Below are 15,886 nucleotides of genomic sequence, written 5' to 3' on the forward strand. Positions count from 1 at the left end.
GAGCAAATAAAAGCATGTTCAGGGTACATGAACTGATCCACTTGGCAAAGTAAGGAGTTTGTGTTGGGTATAAAATCTAGATGAACCAGATTTTTTGAAGAATCTGAATGCTAGCTTAAAGGATTTGCATCTAATCCCACAGGCACTTGGGAAGCAATTGAATTTTTTTTTTTAGTAGAGATATAATTGTATTCCTAAATTCCTAAATGGTTTGGAAAATGGGAACATCGTAGAAAAGTCCTTGAACAAGTTTTGTTTGTTAGGATGGAGACTGAATTAGGGTTGGCAGAAGGAATAAAAAGGGATTTAGTTGTGGGAAGTACTACAGAGAGATAGAGATTAACTAATGTCAGTGAAGAGGAAGTCGTAAATTGAAGATAAACCTAAAGATCAATCGAACTGACAGAAAAGATGAGGCTGCCAGTTTCACAAAGGTGGAAATAGGTGGTATTCAACTTTTCTTTGATTGACCTGTGGACTACTGTTATATCCTTCTAATCCACTGTCAAAAACATGTTTTGAAATCTGTTTTAGAAGTATTAATATTGATATGTAAAATAACCAGAGGCATTAAAAATACATTTGTATTTTTTTAAGTAACAAGCCGATTTTTTTTTAAATCATGAGAATAAGATGTGCTTTTCTCTTCTGAATTACTAATGTACTAACCTTAAGGATATAAATGAATGCAGGATGAATACTTAGAAATATAATGCTTGTAAACCCTTTCCTCTGTTCATGTCATCGACACTGGTATTAATGTTAAAATTGTGGTGATGTTTCTTTTTATAATCTGAACACACATCTGTCACGCTAAAGCAAGTTCATTGTATAATCTTCCCCAGTATTGTTTACTTATGATTTTCAAGTGCTTCAGATACAGTCTACATAGGGGGCTGTGGCCGTGATATTATACCCTATTAACAATGCCCCATTCAAGTAAGTTCTAGTTATGATTATATAGAGAGGAGTAGGAATACTCTTTAGGACACTTATACCCGTATGTTAACATCTATGGAAAGAATGCCAAAATTAAATACACTAATAGACAAGCTTGGACTACTTTTGAAGAGATTCCTTTTCATCATTCCTGTATTTTTAGGCCATGTCCTATCCTTTGCTATGTTCCATAAACATTCATTTTCTCCTCTTTAGACCTCTGCTGATCTTCCTTAAGCTTTTTCCTTCCTTTTTTCAGGGACTTTCAAGTAAGGCCAGCTTTGCTGCCATATGCTGTACTTTTGCTGCTATTGCCCTTCACTACTGCCACCTATGATGCTTTCTAGTTTATGTAACCTTCTGCTCCTAAGTTTCATCCTGACTTTGGCCCACTGCCATGCTCTGACTCTGAAATCTTTGCAAGTCTTGGTACTGTCAGCCCATGCTTTTGCTTGCTTAGTCCATTCCTCTCCGTATACAGTCTAGGACTCTTCCTGCCTGTCTCATCATTAAAACACTGGTTCCTTGTATATTTCTCCTCATTCTTGTCAGCTGTTGGGGAAAATATTTTCATGAATTATTTTTGAGCCTATCTAAATGTGAAAAAAAAGTGTACACCAAATAGAATTGACAGAATAAATACTGAAATAAATATAGCATGACTATTCAAATTCAGGGGTCACTGTAGCAGAAAGAAAGCAAATGACTTTTATTGAGTCCATAAAGATAATATGAACAAAGCTCAAATCTAGGGTGTTTTTTTTTGCCTTTAATTTTTATAAGTATTGGTTACATAATACATCATTCTTACAAATTAAAACATATTAACCCTGGGGTATACTCTACCCACAAGAAATGTTGCTAAAACTTCTTCCTACAGTTCAACCACAGGGATGGTCTAAGAATAAATGTTGACAGGCAACAAGCCTCCCTGCAGACAGTAGTTAATTTCAATTTAAAGTTTTGGGGAAACAATATATTTCTTTTTAATACAGTCTTTAGATTCATAGTCAAATTTAAATTTGTGGAAAAAGGAGACTTCCTGTAATTCTTCTGGGGCAATAATGTTTTGAAACACACTCCAACAAATCCATCTTACAGTGGTACCAATTAGATAATTTGAAATTAATATCCAAACAATCAGTCCAACACTTAAAACTGTGAGCATAATTTCTGCATTCTATTCTTTTCTTAAAAAAATTCATCAATTCAACAAATATTTGTTTAGCTTCTACTAAATACTAGGCAATGTTCTAAAAATTGGGTTTAAAAATAGCAAGTGAGACAAGGTTCCTATTCTATGGCAATCAAATTTAGTTGGGAAGCTAATCAATAGCAAATTACACCATGGCAATAGCATTCTAGTTGAGGATACAGTTAATAAACAATAAATATCACACAGATAATAAGAGCTTAAAAAAAAGAATGAAGCCAGTTAAAAGTAGAATTGGAAGCAAATAGAGAAGGGTTCTTTGTAGGGTGAACAGGATGGGCTGCTGTAGAGACAGCACCTGATAAGAGACAGAAGAAACAGAGGAGGTGAGTACTATGAGCATTCTAGAGTAGAGCTGGCAAAGGTCTTTAGAATGCTAAATTTCAATGACACTAGTCTCTCTCACTGATTCTTTCCACAAAACATTTAATTAGGCTAATTATACAATCACATGATGTCTTGAGTGCGATGGTAACTACAAAATAAAAGTCATGTAGACAGTAAGTATTGAGTCAGCTGTTTAGGTTTATCAATCCCTCTTCAAATAAAGCGATTTAGCTGGGTGTGGTGGCTCACACTTGTAATCTCGGCACTTTGGGAGGCTGAGGAAGGAGGATCACCTGAGTCCAGGAGTTCAAGAACAGCCTGGGCAATATAGGGAGACCCCATCTCTACAAAAATTTTTTTAAAAAAACTAGTCAGGTATGGTGGCACACACCTGTGGTCCCAGCTACTCAGGAGGCTGAGATGGGAGGGTCACTTGAGCCCAGGAGGTGGAGGCTGCAGTGAGCTCTGTTCACACCACTGCACTACAGCCTGGAAGATAGGATAAGACCCTGTCTAAAAAATATTTTTAAATTAAAATAAAAATGAATCACACATAAAACTGTAACTAAAAATAAACAAAAACAACCTGAGATGAAATTAAAACTCACCTGGTACGTAAATCTAATGAGATCAACAATGTATCATAAAACTTGACAAATTTTAATATCACAACTAGCAAGATTTGATAGACTGGTAGAGCTATATGGATCAAATCATACTTATTTAATGATTTAAGCAAGAAAATTACAACTTAAACTAGCAAATTGTAGTAAAACATACATTGAGCACCACCAGTTATTTAAAAAGTGTTAGACAGCATTAGACTGAAATAAAGTGAAAGTGCTTTCTTATTCCTCTCACTTGCCATGAAATAATCTCCAGATGCTCTTTATTTTTAGAACCTGAGCTTATTTCTTAGATAAATCATTCAAGTCAGTTGCTCAGACATGGTTCAAAGCCCTTATGTAATATTTTCATTTTTCTCCCTTGGACATAGAGAGAAGACAAAATAAAGTTAGCAGAAAAATAAACACTCAAAGAGCAACGAACTACCATATCTACATCCATAATAGCTGTCAAATAAAAATGTAAATTAAAGTCTAACAATTAAGCAAAGGACCTAATAGGGATATAACTGTTATACTCTCAATGAATTAATGATGATTTGTACATTTCTATTTTTCTCATTTGTCTTCAAGCATTTTCTTTTGAATAAAGTCAAATGATGTGGTTAAAACTTGAAGAATATCATAAGGCCGAGCACAGTGGCTCACGTCTGTATTTCCAGCACTGTGGGAGGCTGAGGCAGGAGGATCGCTTGAGTGCAGTAGTTTGAGTCCAGCCTGGGCAACATAGCGAAACCCTGTCTCTACCCTGTCTCTAATACAAAAAATTGGGGATTGATAAACCTAAATAGCTAACTCAATACTTACTGTCTACATGACATTTATTTTGTAGTTACCATTGCACTAATTAATAAAAAAATTCAAGGATTGATAAACCTAAACAGCTGACTCAATACTTACCGTCTACATGACTTTTATTTTGTAGTTACCATCGCACTCAAGACATTCGTGTGATTGTATAATTAGCCTAATTAATACAAAATTTAGCCAAGTGTGGTGGTGCATGCCTGTAGTCTCAGCTACTTGGGAGACTGAAGTGGGAGGACTGCTTAAGCCTAGGAGGTGGAGGTTGCAGTGAGCCGAGATGGTGCCACTGCAATTCAGCCTGGGCGACAGAGTGAGACCCTGTCTTAAATAAAAAAGATTAGTATTAATATTATTATTATTATTATAGTTCAAGGGACTCAAGTAGGATTTCGGTGAAATCAGGATAAGCCAGGCTGGGCCAAGTTCAACCTGGGAATGCAAGTAGACCTACACATACATACATACACAGGTTCAAGTCAAGGTCAGATGTCGAACCATAGTTATTTTAGACAAGGACACAGGGGAAAGTCATTCTAAAAGGTACATTTAAAAATGAAATATCAATTTTCTTTGTGAAGGAACAGACTTGGCTTTGTTTAAAGCCTGGACCCTCTGAGCAAATACTACCTCGACGCAGCTAAGATTTTCCTCCCCTAAATTAGTTGGAGATCATAAACCCTGAATAATAATCTAAATAATGAAACTTTACTAGAGTGCAGTCATTTCACTTTATGAGGAAATACAATGTCTGAATATTTAGTGTGTGAATGCAGTTTATGTAGGCATGCTGTCCCAACCTCTGGATGCCCAGCTGGCCCTCTCTCTGGGAAATGGTGGGGCCACAAAGCAGCTGCTGTGGGGCTTGTCTCGTTTTTCTGCTGGAAGTTTAACTGTTGTCTCTCCTTGCAACAAGAGATGAGCCCAATGCCTTTTCTATCTTTATGATGGAAATTAAACTACAGAGTTTTATTTGTGACAATGTCAAAATATTTTAATCCATCTGTTCATTCAACAAAATGTGTAAATAGCCAAGCATGACTCTACACAAAGAGAAATATGAGATGCATCTGAGAGTAGTTTTGCTAAAATTTTATCTTACCAATTAGAAACTATGATAAAAGTCTTCTATTATAGTTATATAGTTATGAAACTCTATTTTTACTATAAAAGTAATCAGTAGCATGCAGACTTCTCATAGATCATGGTCATAATGCTTCCACATATTTGTGAAAGCCCATTTTCTCTTTTTCAGTTATAGATTTAATTGTCATAACAGTCATTTATTAGTTCCATTTTATTTTACCTTTTTTGGTTGAAAAAGTAACCTTTGAATTAGGAAAATAATTTTATTTAATAAAAACAGGAATAGTTATTTGAGTTTTAAGTTAATACTGTTACTTAGCCACTAGGCTATGCTAAAGTATAGCCCATTTGTTCAAGAACACTTCTATCTTCATGCTACAGACACACACACACATAAACCAGGAAAATAAATTCAAAAGCTGGATGTGAATCATTTAACCATTCAAAACATAGCTGGTAATTTGTTCAATAGATTTATCTAAGGGTTAGTTTCTATAATTAGTTTAGATGACATATTCCAAAAGAATAAATAAACTCAAGTTTTTGCTAAATATACGTCTTGTGGTAATGCCCAGTTTGGTTTTAAAAGGATGGAATCATAGTTATGCTTATTTGATCCAAATTAAATATCTATTTTCATTTACATGTAGTTAGTCCTACTTAAATAAACTATAATATATAGTCGTGGACTGATTAGTTATCAGAAACATGAGCTTTAGATTGGATGCATTTTACCTTCTGGTTTAAAAAAATAGTCATATTAAAATGCAACATTGAGAACTAAACACCATTTATTTCATTTATTTTAGGCTTTTTTTACATTAAAATTATGTTCTATTCTCAATAAACTGTGTTTAGAATCTTTTAAGGTTCAATTTGTGAATAAGGCTTACTCTCATTTGTATTACTTTTCCCTTAATACTCTAGGGAGCACAACATTACATTTTCACCATCATTATTCACATTAATATCTATCTCTGATTATACACTGTGGGAGGCATTAAGAATTCAAATAGGTCTAAGAAACTTAGAGTACAGTTGAGAACACACACAAAAATATAAATAACATTGATAAAAATATTTTTTAGGGGCCATAGATAAGTGATAAATGAATAAAACAGAGAATACATGTTACAATAGTTCACGCAAGAAAGATCTATTTGACGTCCACATTATTAAAACAGAGAATAGGTTTTTACTACTGAAGTCCTAAAGATTTCAAAGTCTAAAGTGCTCTGAAGATAAAAATCCATTATCCTCCAATTTATTTTTAATCCACCTAACAACTCTATCTGTAACAGGAGTTTGCTATATTTTAAAGATAAATTAATATTTTTAAAACTTGACTTGTCTCTCAAAATTATTATCCATCTGTTAATTATTGATTATAGGAGAAATGATTGACAAAACACGATCCAGGCCCAAAGCAAAATGCTATTAATCTACTTTTCCTGTTATGTTATTGCTTTGGTGCATGATGGAATACTTGGAAGAAAAATATTAACTTTCTTTCTCTTCTTAAATGTAATTAAGTGCAGTAAAATCCATTTATGAAGTACCTCAGAAAAAGACGAATATAGCTATGCTGTAGGTGAAATGTTCGCCAATACATGTTTACACATAGGTGTATTATTCAAAATGTTTAAAACTGTTACCACATGGGTACTGAGAAAACAGAACAGATGCTTAGGTTAAAGCACCTCTAACTGTCCCTGTCCATAGGGAGCAATTACTATTATAGCATTGTTGAAAATGTTTAATTCTTCTAATATTAGTATTAAAATATTTTAATTGAACCACTATTTTGGAATATGATATTCTTAATTCTGCTACATAACACACTATCTTAGCATAACATCATCACAGATAATTTTCAGTTCTAACATTGCTTCAATGTATACATCAGAAACTGAAGAGATATTTAAATATCTGGAAATGCCTGTATCTCTTAGCAATGTTAGATAATTGGGCTATGAGGCATTTCTGGTCCGTGTCCTTCAGTGAGTTCCTGAGCTTTATGGATTAAATTAAGAGACTACGATATATCCTCTTTAGTCTTTTCCTTCACCTTTAGTCTTGGGCAGAAGGCAATTGCAGGCCTTTCTAGGGGTACTGATTTAGTCAAAGAGATGTGATAAGAACATACCCTACCCCCAAATCAAGCCTTGTAAGGGGTCTGGATTGTCTCACCTATCCTGGAGTATGCTAAACCAAGGAACTGCCAGGTAAGAGCAAGGGTTTCTTCCCACTGGAGCTAAAGGTTACAGGACCTGCCCTATGCATGTTCAGTCTTTGTTCTTGAGACAAGCTGAAGGTCCAGGGGTATTCACCATGGCATAGTACTGGCCATGGGTAAATTAGGGTCATCATGGCATTATGATAGGTTCCTGTTTTTTTTTTTATTATTATTGTGCCATTCATCAAAAGAAAAAGGGACTGAGTGAAAAAGGGTAGAGAAACAACTGCAGTTCCTGGAACATACTGTGTTCTTTTATGTGTAACTCTACTAGTCTCTAAGCACTTTAGAGCCCTAGCACTCTCTCTAGTCTCAAAGCACTCTATGACAGTTTCACTGAACTTGTCATCATCAGCTAAAAGTCCTTCCGGGACTCCCTGCCTTTGTACATGCTGTCATGTAGCTGGAATGCCAGTTCTCCCACTGTCTACCTGATAAATTTATCCTTCAAGTTTTATCTGAAAAGTCAGGTGTCCTGTGAGACTTTCATTCACTATACCTGGCAAAAATCAGGTATTATTTCTCCCAGGTTCCCATTTCTGTCTTACAGCACTTATCACTATCATAATTATTTGCATACAAGTCTGAATTCCTGACTAGCCAGTTCCTATAGGCCTGCAATAATATCACATTAAAGTTTGTCCTAGTTGGAAGACAGTAGTGCTCAATACATGCCTGCTGCATAAATTACTGGTGAGCAGGTAGATGGATGCATGAATTAAATATTAAATCCCAGATACTCCATGTGCATTATAATCTGAGTCATAGTTAGACTTGACTTTACATTACTACATTAAAGATGCATAATGTTGGTTATCCAAATCATGGTTCCATTTCTAAGAGCCCACCCTCTCATGTACTTTTTCCCTTTGGTGAGGTCTGTTCTGACACTGCACATGCTGCCTACTAAACCAAAAAGCAATAGTCCTTAGCTCCATCCCAACTGTAATGTATACCTTGGGTTTCCCCCTGCCCAGAGCCTAACTTTGTTTCCCCTAATGGTCATCTAAAGAATCCTCCTCATTTTTTGAATCATCAGTTCGCTCCACCCTGATGTTAGTGATTGGGCCCCAATGCCAGCAGACTCTGCTTGTTACAAGGATGCACTTTCTTAGACCTCTATGTCTGTTGCTACTAACTCAGGGTAAGCCACTTCAACAACTGCTTTTCTCCATAGTAAGAAAAATGGCCCCTTTTCTTTCCTAATGGCTAATACCCCTATGCTGGGATTTGGCCATAGTAAGTCCAAAGTGTTATTCTGAGGAAGTCCTGGATTTTTGGCAATTCATTTTATTCAAGAGTTCAGACCTGTTTCATCACCAGCTGCAACAGACAAAGAACCTTGGCAGAGATAAAGCTGACTCTGACCCCTGGTTATCCCCAGGAGACAGTCCCTGCATTTCTTCCCCAGGCAACAGTAGCAGTTTTCTCCAATATTGATTCAATTCTCACTCACATGTTTGGATCAACACTCATATCCCTCTTGTTAAAATGTATACAGCCTCGTTGGGTTACATCTACACTATGTTTTAGTTTTTATACAGTCTATGGAAGTTTAACTATTTCCAGGAACCTCAATGCTAAGCTTGTTTCAACTATTATTGTAATTTGAAGAATGTTTCTTAGAAGGTATCAGTGCCCTGGTGCCCTGTATCAATATGACTGATAAGTAATACTAACGCAATCAAGTTGCAATATCGTGGTAGCTCGCATACAGTTATCTTAACTAAGGACTCATGTATTGAGCTATAAAGCCGTCTATGGGTATAAAAACATTGAGTAAGATAACTTATGTATGTCACTTTTTGAGAAAACTCCATGCGAAAGCCAGCTATACTGGTTCTTTCACTAAACTGACAAAAATAATACACTGAAATGAAATTCAATAATTCAGGAAAAAAATCCTCAAATTTATACTCACCCACTATGCTTCATATGTGCTGGTTTATCCATTCGCACTGCCAGTTTGATTTTTAAGTCAGAATCCTGGCTATTTTTTGGAACTACCATTCGGTGTAATTCAGCTGATTTGGAGCTATTAGAAGTTGGGTATAATATCACCTGTATGGAAAAAAAAAACCCACATTTAAATGCATGATACAGAGTGTCTACGGGTTGGAACTAAAATATTTTCTATGTTTTCCTGTTTGAAAAAATGATGTCAACACCCAAATGTATCCAATAAACCATTTGACTCCCTACTACAATAGCTGATGGATTTTCAATACAGACTGAATTTATTTTTTTGACAAATATGTGTTTTCACATTATCACATAATGAGTTTTCTTCCTGTGTCACTTCATAACGAATTAATAGCACAACAAGCTACAGTTGAATTGACGTTGAAAAATACTCAAGAGACACCCATAATTTCAAGAAAATTCTAAACTCCTCAGGGCAAAGCAGTTCAGAAAGATATTCTTTGAAATTATGGATAACATGCTTAAAAACCAAAGCCAATTATTTGAAACAGCACAAATACGCCTCATGTTTTAATATTATCATTGTAAAATAGTATTAAAGGAAATCAACTCAATTAGAGATGGAAAACAGCACATTTTCTGCTGTAGATCAATACCAAAGAAGGACTTTTTCCTGACATGTTTTCAAAACTATAGATATTATAATGACTGAAACAAAGTAATTATTTTTAACAAAACTGCCAAATTGACAAGTGATTATTTCACAACCCTCACTTCACAGAGTCAACCCAGGAAAGACAAGCCTACTCTTCAGATGTTAGGTGCCATCCAGATAACACAAGGTATTTTCCCCCTTTTAAAATCAGTTATGACATATTTAGGCACAGTTTACATCTAAGCCTTAATATTTTTAAATGGGAGCATTATAGGCTAACATACAAAATATGTGAATTGCACTGCATTATATTTTAAGCCATAAACCTGAAGTTTAGATATGAATGGAAGAATTATAAACATTCTCAGGTATGCTAATTTTTTTCACAAACAAAATAAATATGTTCATTAAAACTATATTGAAACACATCTTCTTGTGCATAAATCTTGAGGCAACACAAAGTGACTGTGAATCTGAAATTTCTTTGTAATACTGTTATAGTTTTACTTTAATATAACAAAACTAAGTCCAGTCTCAAGTTGTTAGGGATAGTCTTTACCAATTTAATAAGGCTGCCTTCTATTCTTAGATTCTAATAGTAAAATGTTTTGAAAGCATTCATGGCAATTCACTTTGTCATGCCCTTCCCCTACCCTCAAATCCTCATTTGCAGTATAAGCAGAAATCTTCACCGAGAAATCTTTAAGCAAGACTCCCCTTCTCTCTAGGAAAGACAACACAGTCATAAAAGCTTCTCAAACTATTCTGAACTTGCAAGTTGTTAAATGTATCTACTATTTTGAGACTTTTCTCAAGTCTTTCCTAAAAGCCATAGCTGTGTTGAATCCAGCATATCTATATACTCAAGTATATAAAGGACATCTAAGAACAAACTAAATGACATTTACAATGTTTTCACAATTATGATCATACTCTAGAATTCATTTTGACTGCTAAAATATCCAGTGTAATATTTTACAGATTCTTTCTTAAGTGACAGTAAAGAAAAATAAGCTGATAGCTTTTGGCTCAAACCAGTAGACAAAGGAATATCATTATCAACTTAGAAGGTTATTCCAAAAAAGAATAAAAGACTAAGATAGATCTCTATATCCTCTGTAGCTATAGCTGCTATTTTCCTAACAAGTCTGGAAAGCTTTTTTTCTTTCTCCACACCCATCCCCCACACCAACTTTAAAAAAATTATTTGGCATGAGCCACTTACAGACTTTATTGCTTTTTAATTCTTCCTTCTATGTTTATATAAAAATTGGTATTGTACCAAACTCTCAACTCTTATACAGGAAGGGAATATTTAAATTAAAACTTTTGACAATTTCTCATTCTGCAAATGCTGATGATGGCTTGCTAAATTAGGTCCCAAAATAACTGATTTTGGCTGATCCACAAATTAAAGGCTATCCCAATATCGAATACCATTCTTTCTGCCACATTTTATTTTTTGATGGGTATTTCTAACTGAAGTCAGTGGAAGGATTTATTGATCAGCTCTGTTCAATTAAATAAACACTGAGTTCTTACCATGTGAGGATACACAAAGATTAAAGAACATGAATGGCTCACATCTCTCAAGAGCTCAGTTCCTCTTCAATAGGGCTTAGTTTATGTCTTTTATTAACAGCACTCTTAGCTCTGATAATATCACTTCTTCCTATTGCTCTTCTTTCCCTAGAGTATGCAATGGTTTCCTGATTTAGTTAATTTCTGGGTATATTCACAATCATCTGCTTGGCTTCTCCCTATCATATGTATATCTAATTCCCTATGTTATGTTCCCTCCACTGGAAAGACCTGGGAATGTTTGTTTTTCTGGACAGACTGACTGACTGATAAAGGTGTGAACATTGGCATGTGTAACAAGGGGAGGTCCACAGATATGAAATCTTCTGTTTCTAAGAGAAGTGCATTGGTAAATAAATGCTGAACTTAAACTTCAAAATGGTCTGTAAAATAGTTTTCAGGCTCCCAAATTGCACAAGCAAAAAAGTGGTCATACTCCTTTATCCAATTTCGCCATGAATGAATAGATAAGGAAGCAGCTCCCAAGGTGCAGAGCCCAGAGGGCCATGGAGAGTAAAGGACAAGGGAGTTCTTTTCAGAACACACAATACGGCTCTAATCAAGAGATCTGGAACACTTCCTTGGCAGGGTGTCTTCACAGTGCCTGCCAGATAGGATTTCGTTATTGTAATTGGACAATTACTGCCATGCGTTTCCCACTTTTCCTTTTTCCACGTGGCAAACTTACCCATAGCTCTCCTGTCCCTGTTCCGTTACTGTATATTGGATTTATGCTGAGGCAGAATGGGGAGGGAAGATGTCGTAGGCAGTTACCATGAACTTTAGTTCACAGGTTTCCAGCCTGCAAAGGGCCACAGCTAACTGTGACACAGATATTGGACTGGATATAAAAATGAAATAGGACTTTGGGCTGTTTCTCTTGAGTTGAGGTGAATGTGTTCTAGGTTTAGGAAGAAGGGCAACAAAACAACTTGGTGGCCACAAGGGTGAACTATGGCACACCGGCTGGCTATCTGCCACGATTCATGCTTTCACCAGTATAGAACTGTTGCTAGTAAACTGCTAATTAGCCAAGAACCAGGTTTTCTAGCTCCTCCTGCTTCTAAGTAGGGACATATGAAAGTTCTTGTTAAAGGGGTAAGAAGTGACATGTGTCACCTTGGGAAGAGGTGATCAAGATACAGGTCTGATGTCTTTACCCCACTTTATTCCACTGCCAGCCAAGTTCAGAGGACACCAATACCCTAGGAAATGAAAGAAATCAGAGCCCTAAATCACCATGTGGAAGAAAGTCACACTTCTGTCAGGAATACCTGTGGTAAACTTTTACAAACCTGATATTATTTTGAATTATTGAAATGTAACAACTTTCTTGTTACAGCATTTAGCAGTATCCTAACTAGTACATCAACAAGGTGTTTTGTTTCAAAATCTTTCAAAAGTAAATAATAAAGAATTTTTTTTATTAGAAGCAGTTCCGCTTCAATAGGACTCAGTTCATGTTTAGAGATTGTGTCTGATGTTGACAGTCATAATAATTAAAATATTTAACAGATATAAAAGCTTACTAAGGATCCTTCTGTATCCTAAATTCACATTTAAATTAAATTATAGCTCTGTACAAATAACTTTTAATATTATTTAGCAAACTATTTTGTTCTTTACCATTCATTTCTCTTAAACTTTCCGTATGCATTTCTGCTTCTTCTCATTTATTTTTGTCACCAACACTTTAAATGTCTTGTCAGGATGGCACAAAAATGATTTCTTGTCTTAAACATAAAGCTAATGTATCTTCTTCATAATAAAATGTCAGTGTCACTTGTCATCTTTGCTAAGGTGTAATGGAAACCACAAAATGGATTTTTAGGATTTGTTTAAAATTCCATCAAATTTAATATACAGGAAGAAAAACTAAGACTTAAAAAAATGAAATATAAGATACACATTTACACACAGAAATGTTTAGAGTCATATGGGATTCAGAAGTAGCTTTCTCTTAAAATATACAAGCTGTCACTTCTACATTGTTTCTTTTCTACTGAGATACCTGATTGAGGCCAAACTACATACATTTGTGCATAAACTCTGTGATCTGTGAAATCAAGACTATTTAAATTGCTAAACTCTGTTTCAACAAGCACCTGAAAAACTAAAACAAAAAACAAAACAGCACTGAGTGCTGGGGGAGACAAGCTAGAAAAACAGAGGGGCTAGATAGACAATTCACTGCCTTCTCCCATATATGTCTCTTAGCTTAGAGAAAGGAAAAAAGACCCTGGGACCACAATAATTGCACCATATCTTATGGAAAAACAGTAGACACACAGTTGGTAAAATTCCAGCTCAAAGATGAGTGCATTCAGCAATTCTTGAAAAAATCAGGACAGCTTTCATAGAGGAATTACAGTTTCACTTGGAAGTCTAAAAGAACACATAAGATTTATAAGGCTGACATGGGGTAGGGGATGAAAAATAAAGATATGGGGGCTGTTGAAACCAAACACTGTAACAGTGGCACCCTAGAAAAAAACACATGATTCCAATGCTGACATTCGTAACATTACTCTAGGTTCTCAAGCTCTTCCCCAAGCTTGGCTGTTCAACTTTTTCTCTGTTCCCTGGACTTAGCCTCAGTCAGTTTCCACCGCTCTCCACGAAAAGAACTTCAATCAGTACAAACACTCATTACATTTTCTGCCATGTCAATTCTCTTTATGTTCTCAAAAGATAAGAAGAGAGGGCCAGGTGCGGTGGCTCATGCCTGTAATCCCAGCACTTTTGGGAGGCCGAGGCAGGTGGATCATGAGGCCAGGAGTTTGAGACCAGCCTGGCCAACCAACATAGTGAAACCTCGTCTCTACTAAAAATATAAAAAATTAGTCAGGCATGGTGGCGGGTGCCTGTAATCCCAGCTACTTGGGAGGCTGAGACAGGAGAATAGCTTGAACCCAGGAGGCAGAGGTTGCAGTGAGCCGAGACTGTGCCACTGCACTCCAGCCTGGGTGACAGTGCGAGACTCCACCTCAAAAAAAAAAAAAAAGAGAAGATAACCCGAGAACCCTCTGGGCACCACCTTTCTAGAGTTAGGAAAAGGGACAAGACTCTATAACTGAGACCAGTCACCAAGGAGGCAGAAGAAAGCTGAAGTTTGTGATGTACCAAATTTAAGGGGGAGAGTTTTTTAGGTAGTAGGAAGGGGGCATCAGGGTCACATGTTGGGTCTGAAAGGCTGTTGCCTGGTTAAAAAAGAGAGAGGTGACTGCAGACCTGAGCAGAAAAAAGTTCAGTTGAGGCCAGATAGCAATGGTGTGAGGGACATATCATGTCTGAGGAATAGAATAAGACTTCATTTAAGGTTTAAGTCGGCAAAATCAGGTAAGCTGGGCAAAATCATTTTGGCTAGAAGGTTACTGTGTGTAAAGGCAGGGAGGATGACAATACAGACAGGTAGGTTGAAGGAGATACCAGAAGGTTAAGCTTATGGATAAAACCAGTAATTATGGAAGATTAGGGATAGACTGTAAGAAATGTGTTTTGCTAAGCGTGTGTTATTCTATATAGGTAACATTTAGTAAAACAATGTTTACAAACCAGAGAATGAAAATCAAATTTTCATACTCAAGTAAAGAATAATTCCCCTCTCTCTAGCTACATACATCTCAGAGATGAGTCATGTGACTCAATGATCAGGTTTCTCATATCGAACTAAGTGGTGAACTAGCTTCAAACAGAGGACGAAGGAACTAAAAACACAATTAGCAGAAATCATGGTTCAATTTTTGATTAAAAATCACTTCTGCTTACAAACAGGTGTCCTTGAGATAAAGGATATTTTAGGCAAATGGCTGAGGGAACATCTTTCCAGATAAGTAGAGCCTATCTCTACAAGAAACCTTGACTTTTTGGGTTTAGTTGATGTTTCTTTTTCTCTTTCAATTGACAGAGATTTTATACTTTAGCAAAGATTCATAATGACAGTCTCTAGCAAATCTTTCAAATACCTTCTTGAGAGTGTAGAACCTTGAGGTAGCATATATTATGAAAGGACTACCTGAAGTTTTTTTCACTTTAGTATTTATCTAGCAGATGTTAATAACCACATATATTAATATTTGCCCCAATATCAGAACCCTTATAGTATGTGAAGATGGATCAGATGATTTGTCTAAGGGAAATCTATATTATTCCTTAGTAACAGTTTCCCGTGTTTTAATACACTTGAGGTTGCTAAATCTAAATTATTTCTTATTTGATTTAATATCATGGCTTCCTGTCCTACTTAGTGAAAACAAAGAACACCTGCTCACTCTTACAGACACAATGCTCTTTTGTATACTGAAAGATTAGCATTAAATCTTCTGTCAACCTTATTTTCCATGGGCTAAATTGAGTTCTTTTATTTTCAAAGCTGGAAAGAATTTTGGAATTTACAATATGGAATTGATCAAACTCCCAACCTTTTACCAAATGTGTACTTGGCCCAACGGAGAACCACACACCACATCTCCTTCCTTCTATACATTTTTTTTTAA

At 35.8% G+C, this 15,886-nt stretch overlaps 1 protein-coding gene and 1 long non-coding RNA gene across 10 annotated transcripts in view; one reads left to right on the plus strand and one right to left on the minus strand.

Moving 5' to 3' along the window:
- The window catches only part of CADPS2 (calcium dependent secretion activator 2), a 568,074-nt gene that overhangs the window by 225,665 nt on the left and 326,523 nt on the right, over positions 1–15,886 (minus strand). For all 9 annotated transcript variants that reach the window (XM_019031559.4, XM_019031557.4, XM_055347443.2 and 6 more), the window contains exon 8: positions 9,153–9,292. In XM_019031559.4, the coding sequence (XP_018887104.3) occupies positions 9,153–9,292 (140 nt within the window). The remainder of the gene's footprint in view (positions 1–9,152; positions 9,293–15,886) is intronic.
- The window catches only part of LOC109027820 (uncharacterized), a 53,616-nt gene that overhangs the window by 17,526 nt on the left and 20,204 nt on the right, over positions 1–15,886 (plus strand). The window lies entirely within an intron of this gene.

The sequence above is a fragment of the Gorilla gorilla genome, chromosome 6, assembly GCF_029281585.2.
Source record: "Gorilla gorilla gorilla isolate KB3781 chromosome 6, NHGRI_mGorGor1-v2.1_pri, whole genome shotgun sequence".
Lineage (NCBI taxonomy): Eukaryota > Metazoa > Chordata > Mammalia > Primates > Hominidae > Gorilla > Gorilla gorilla.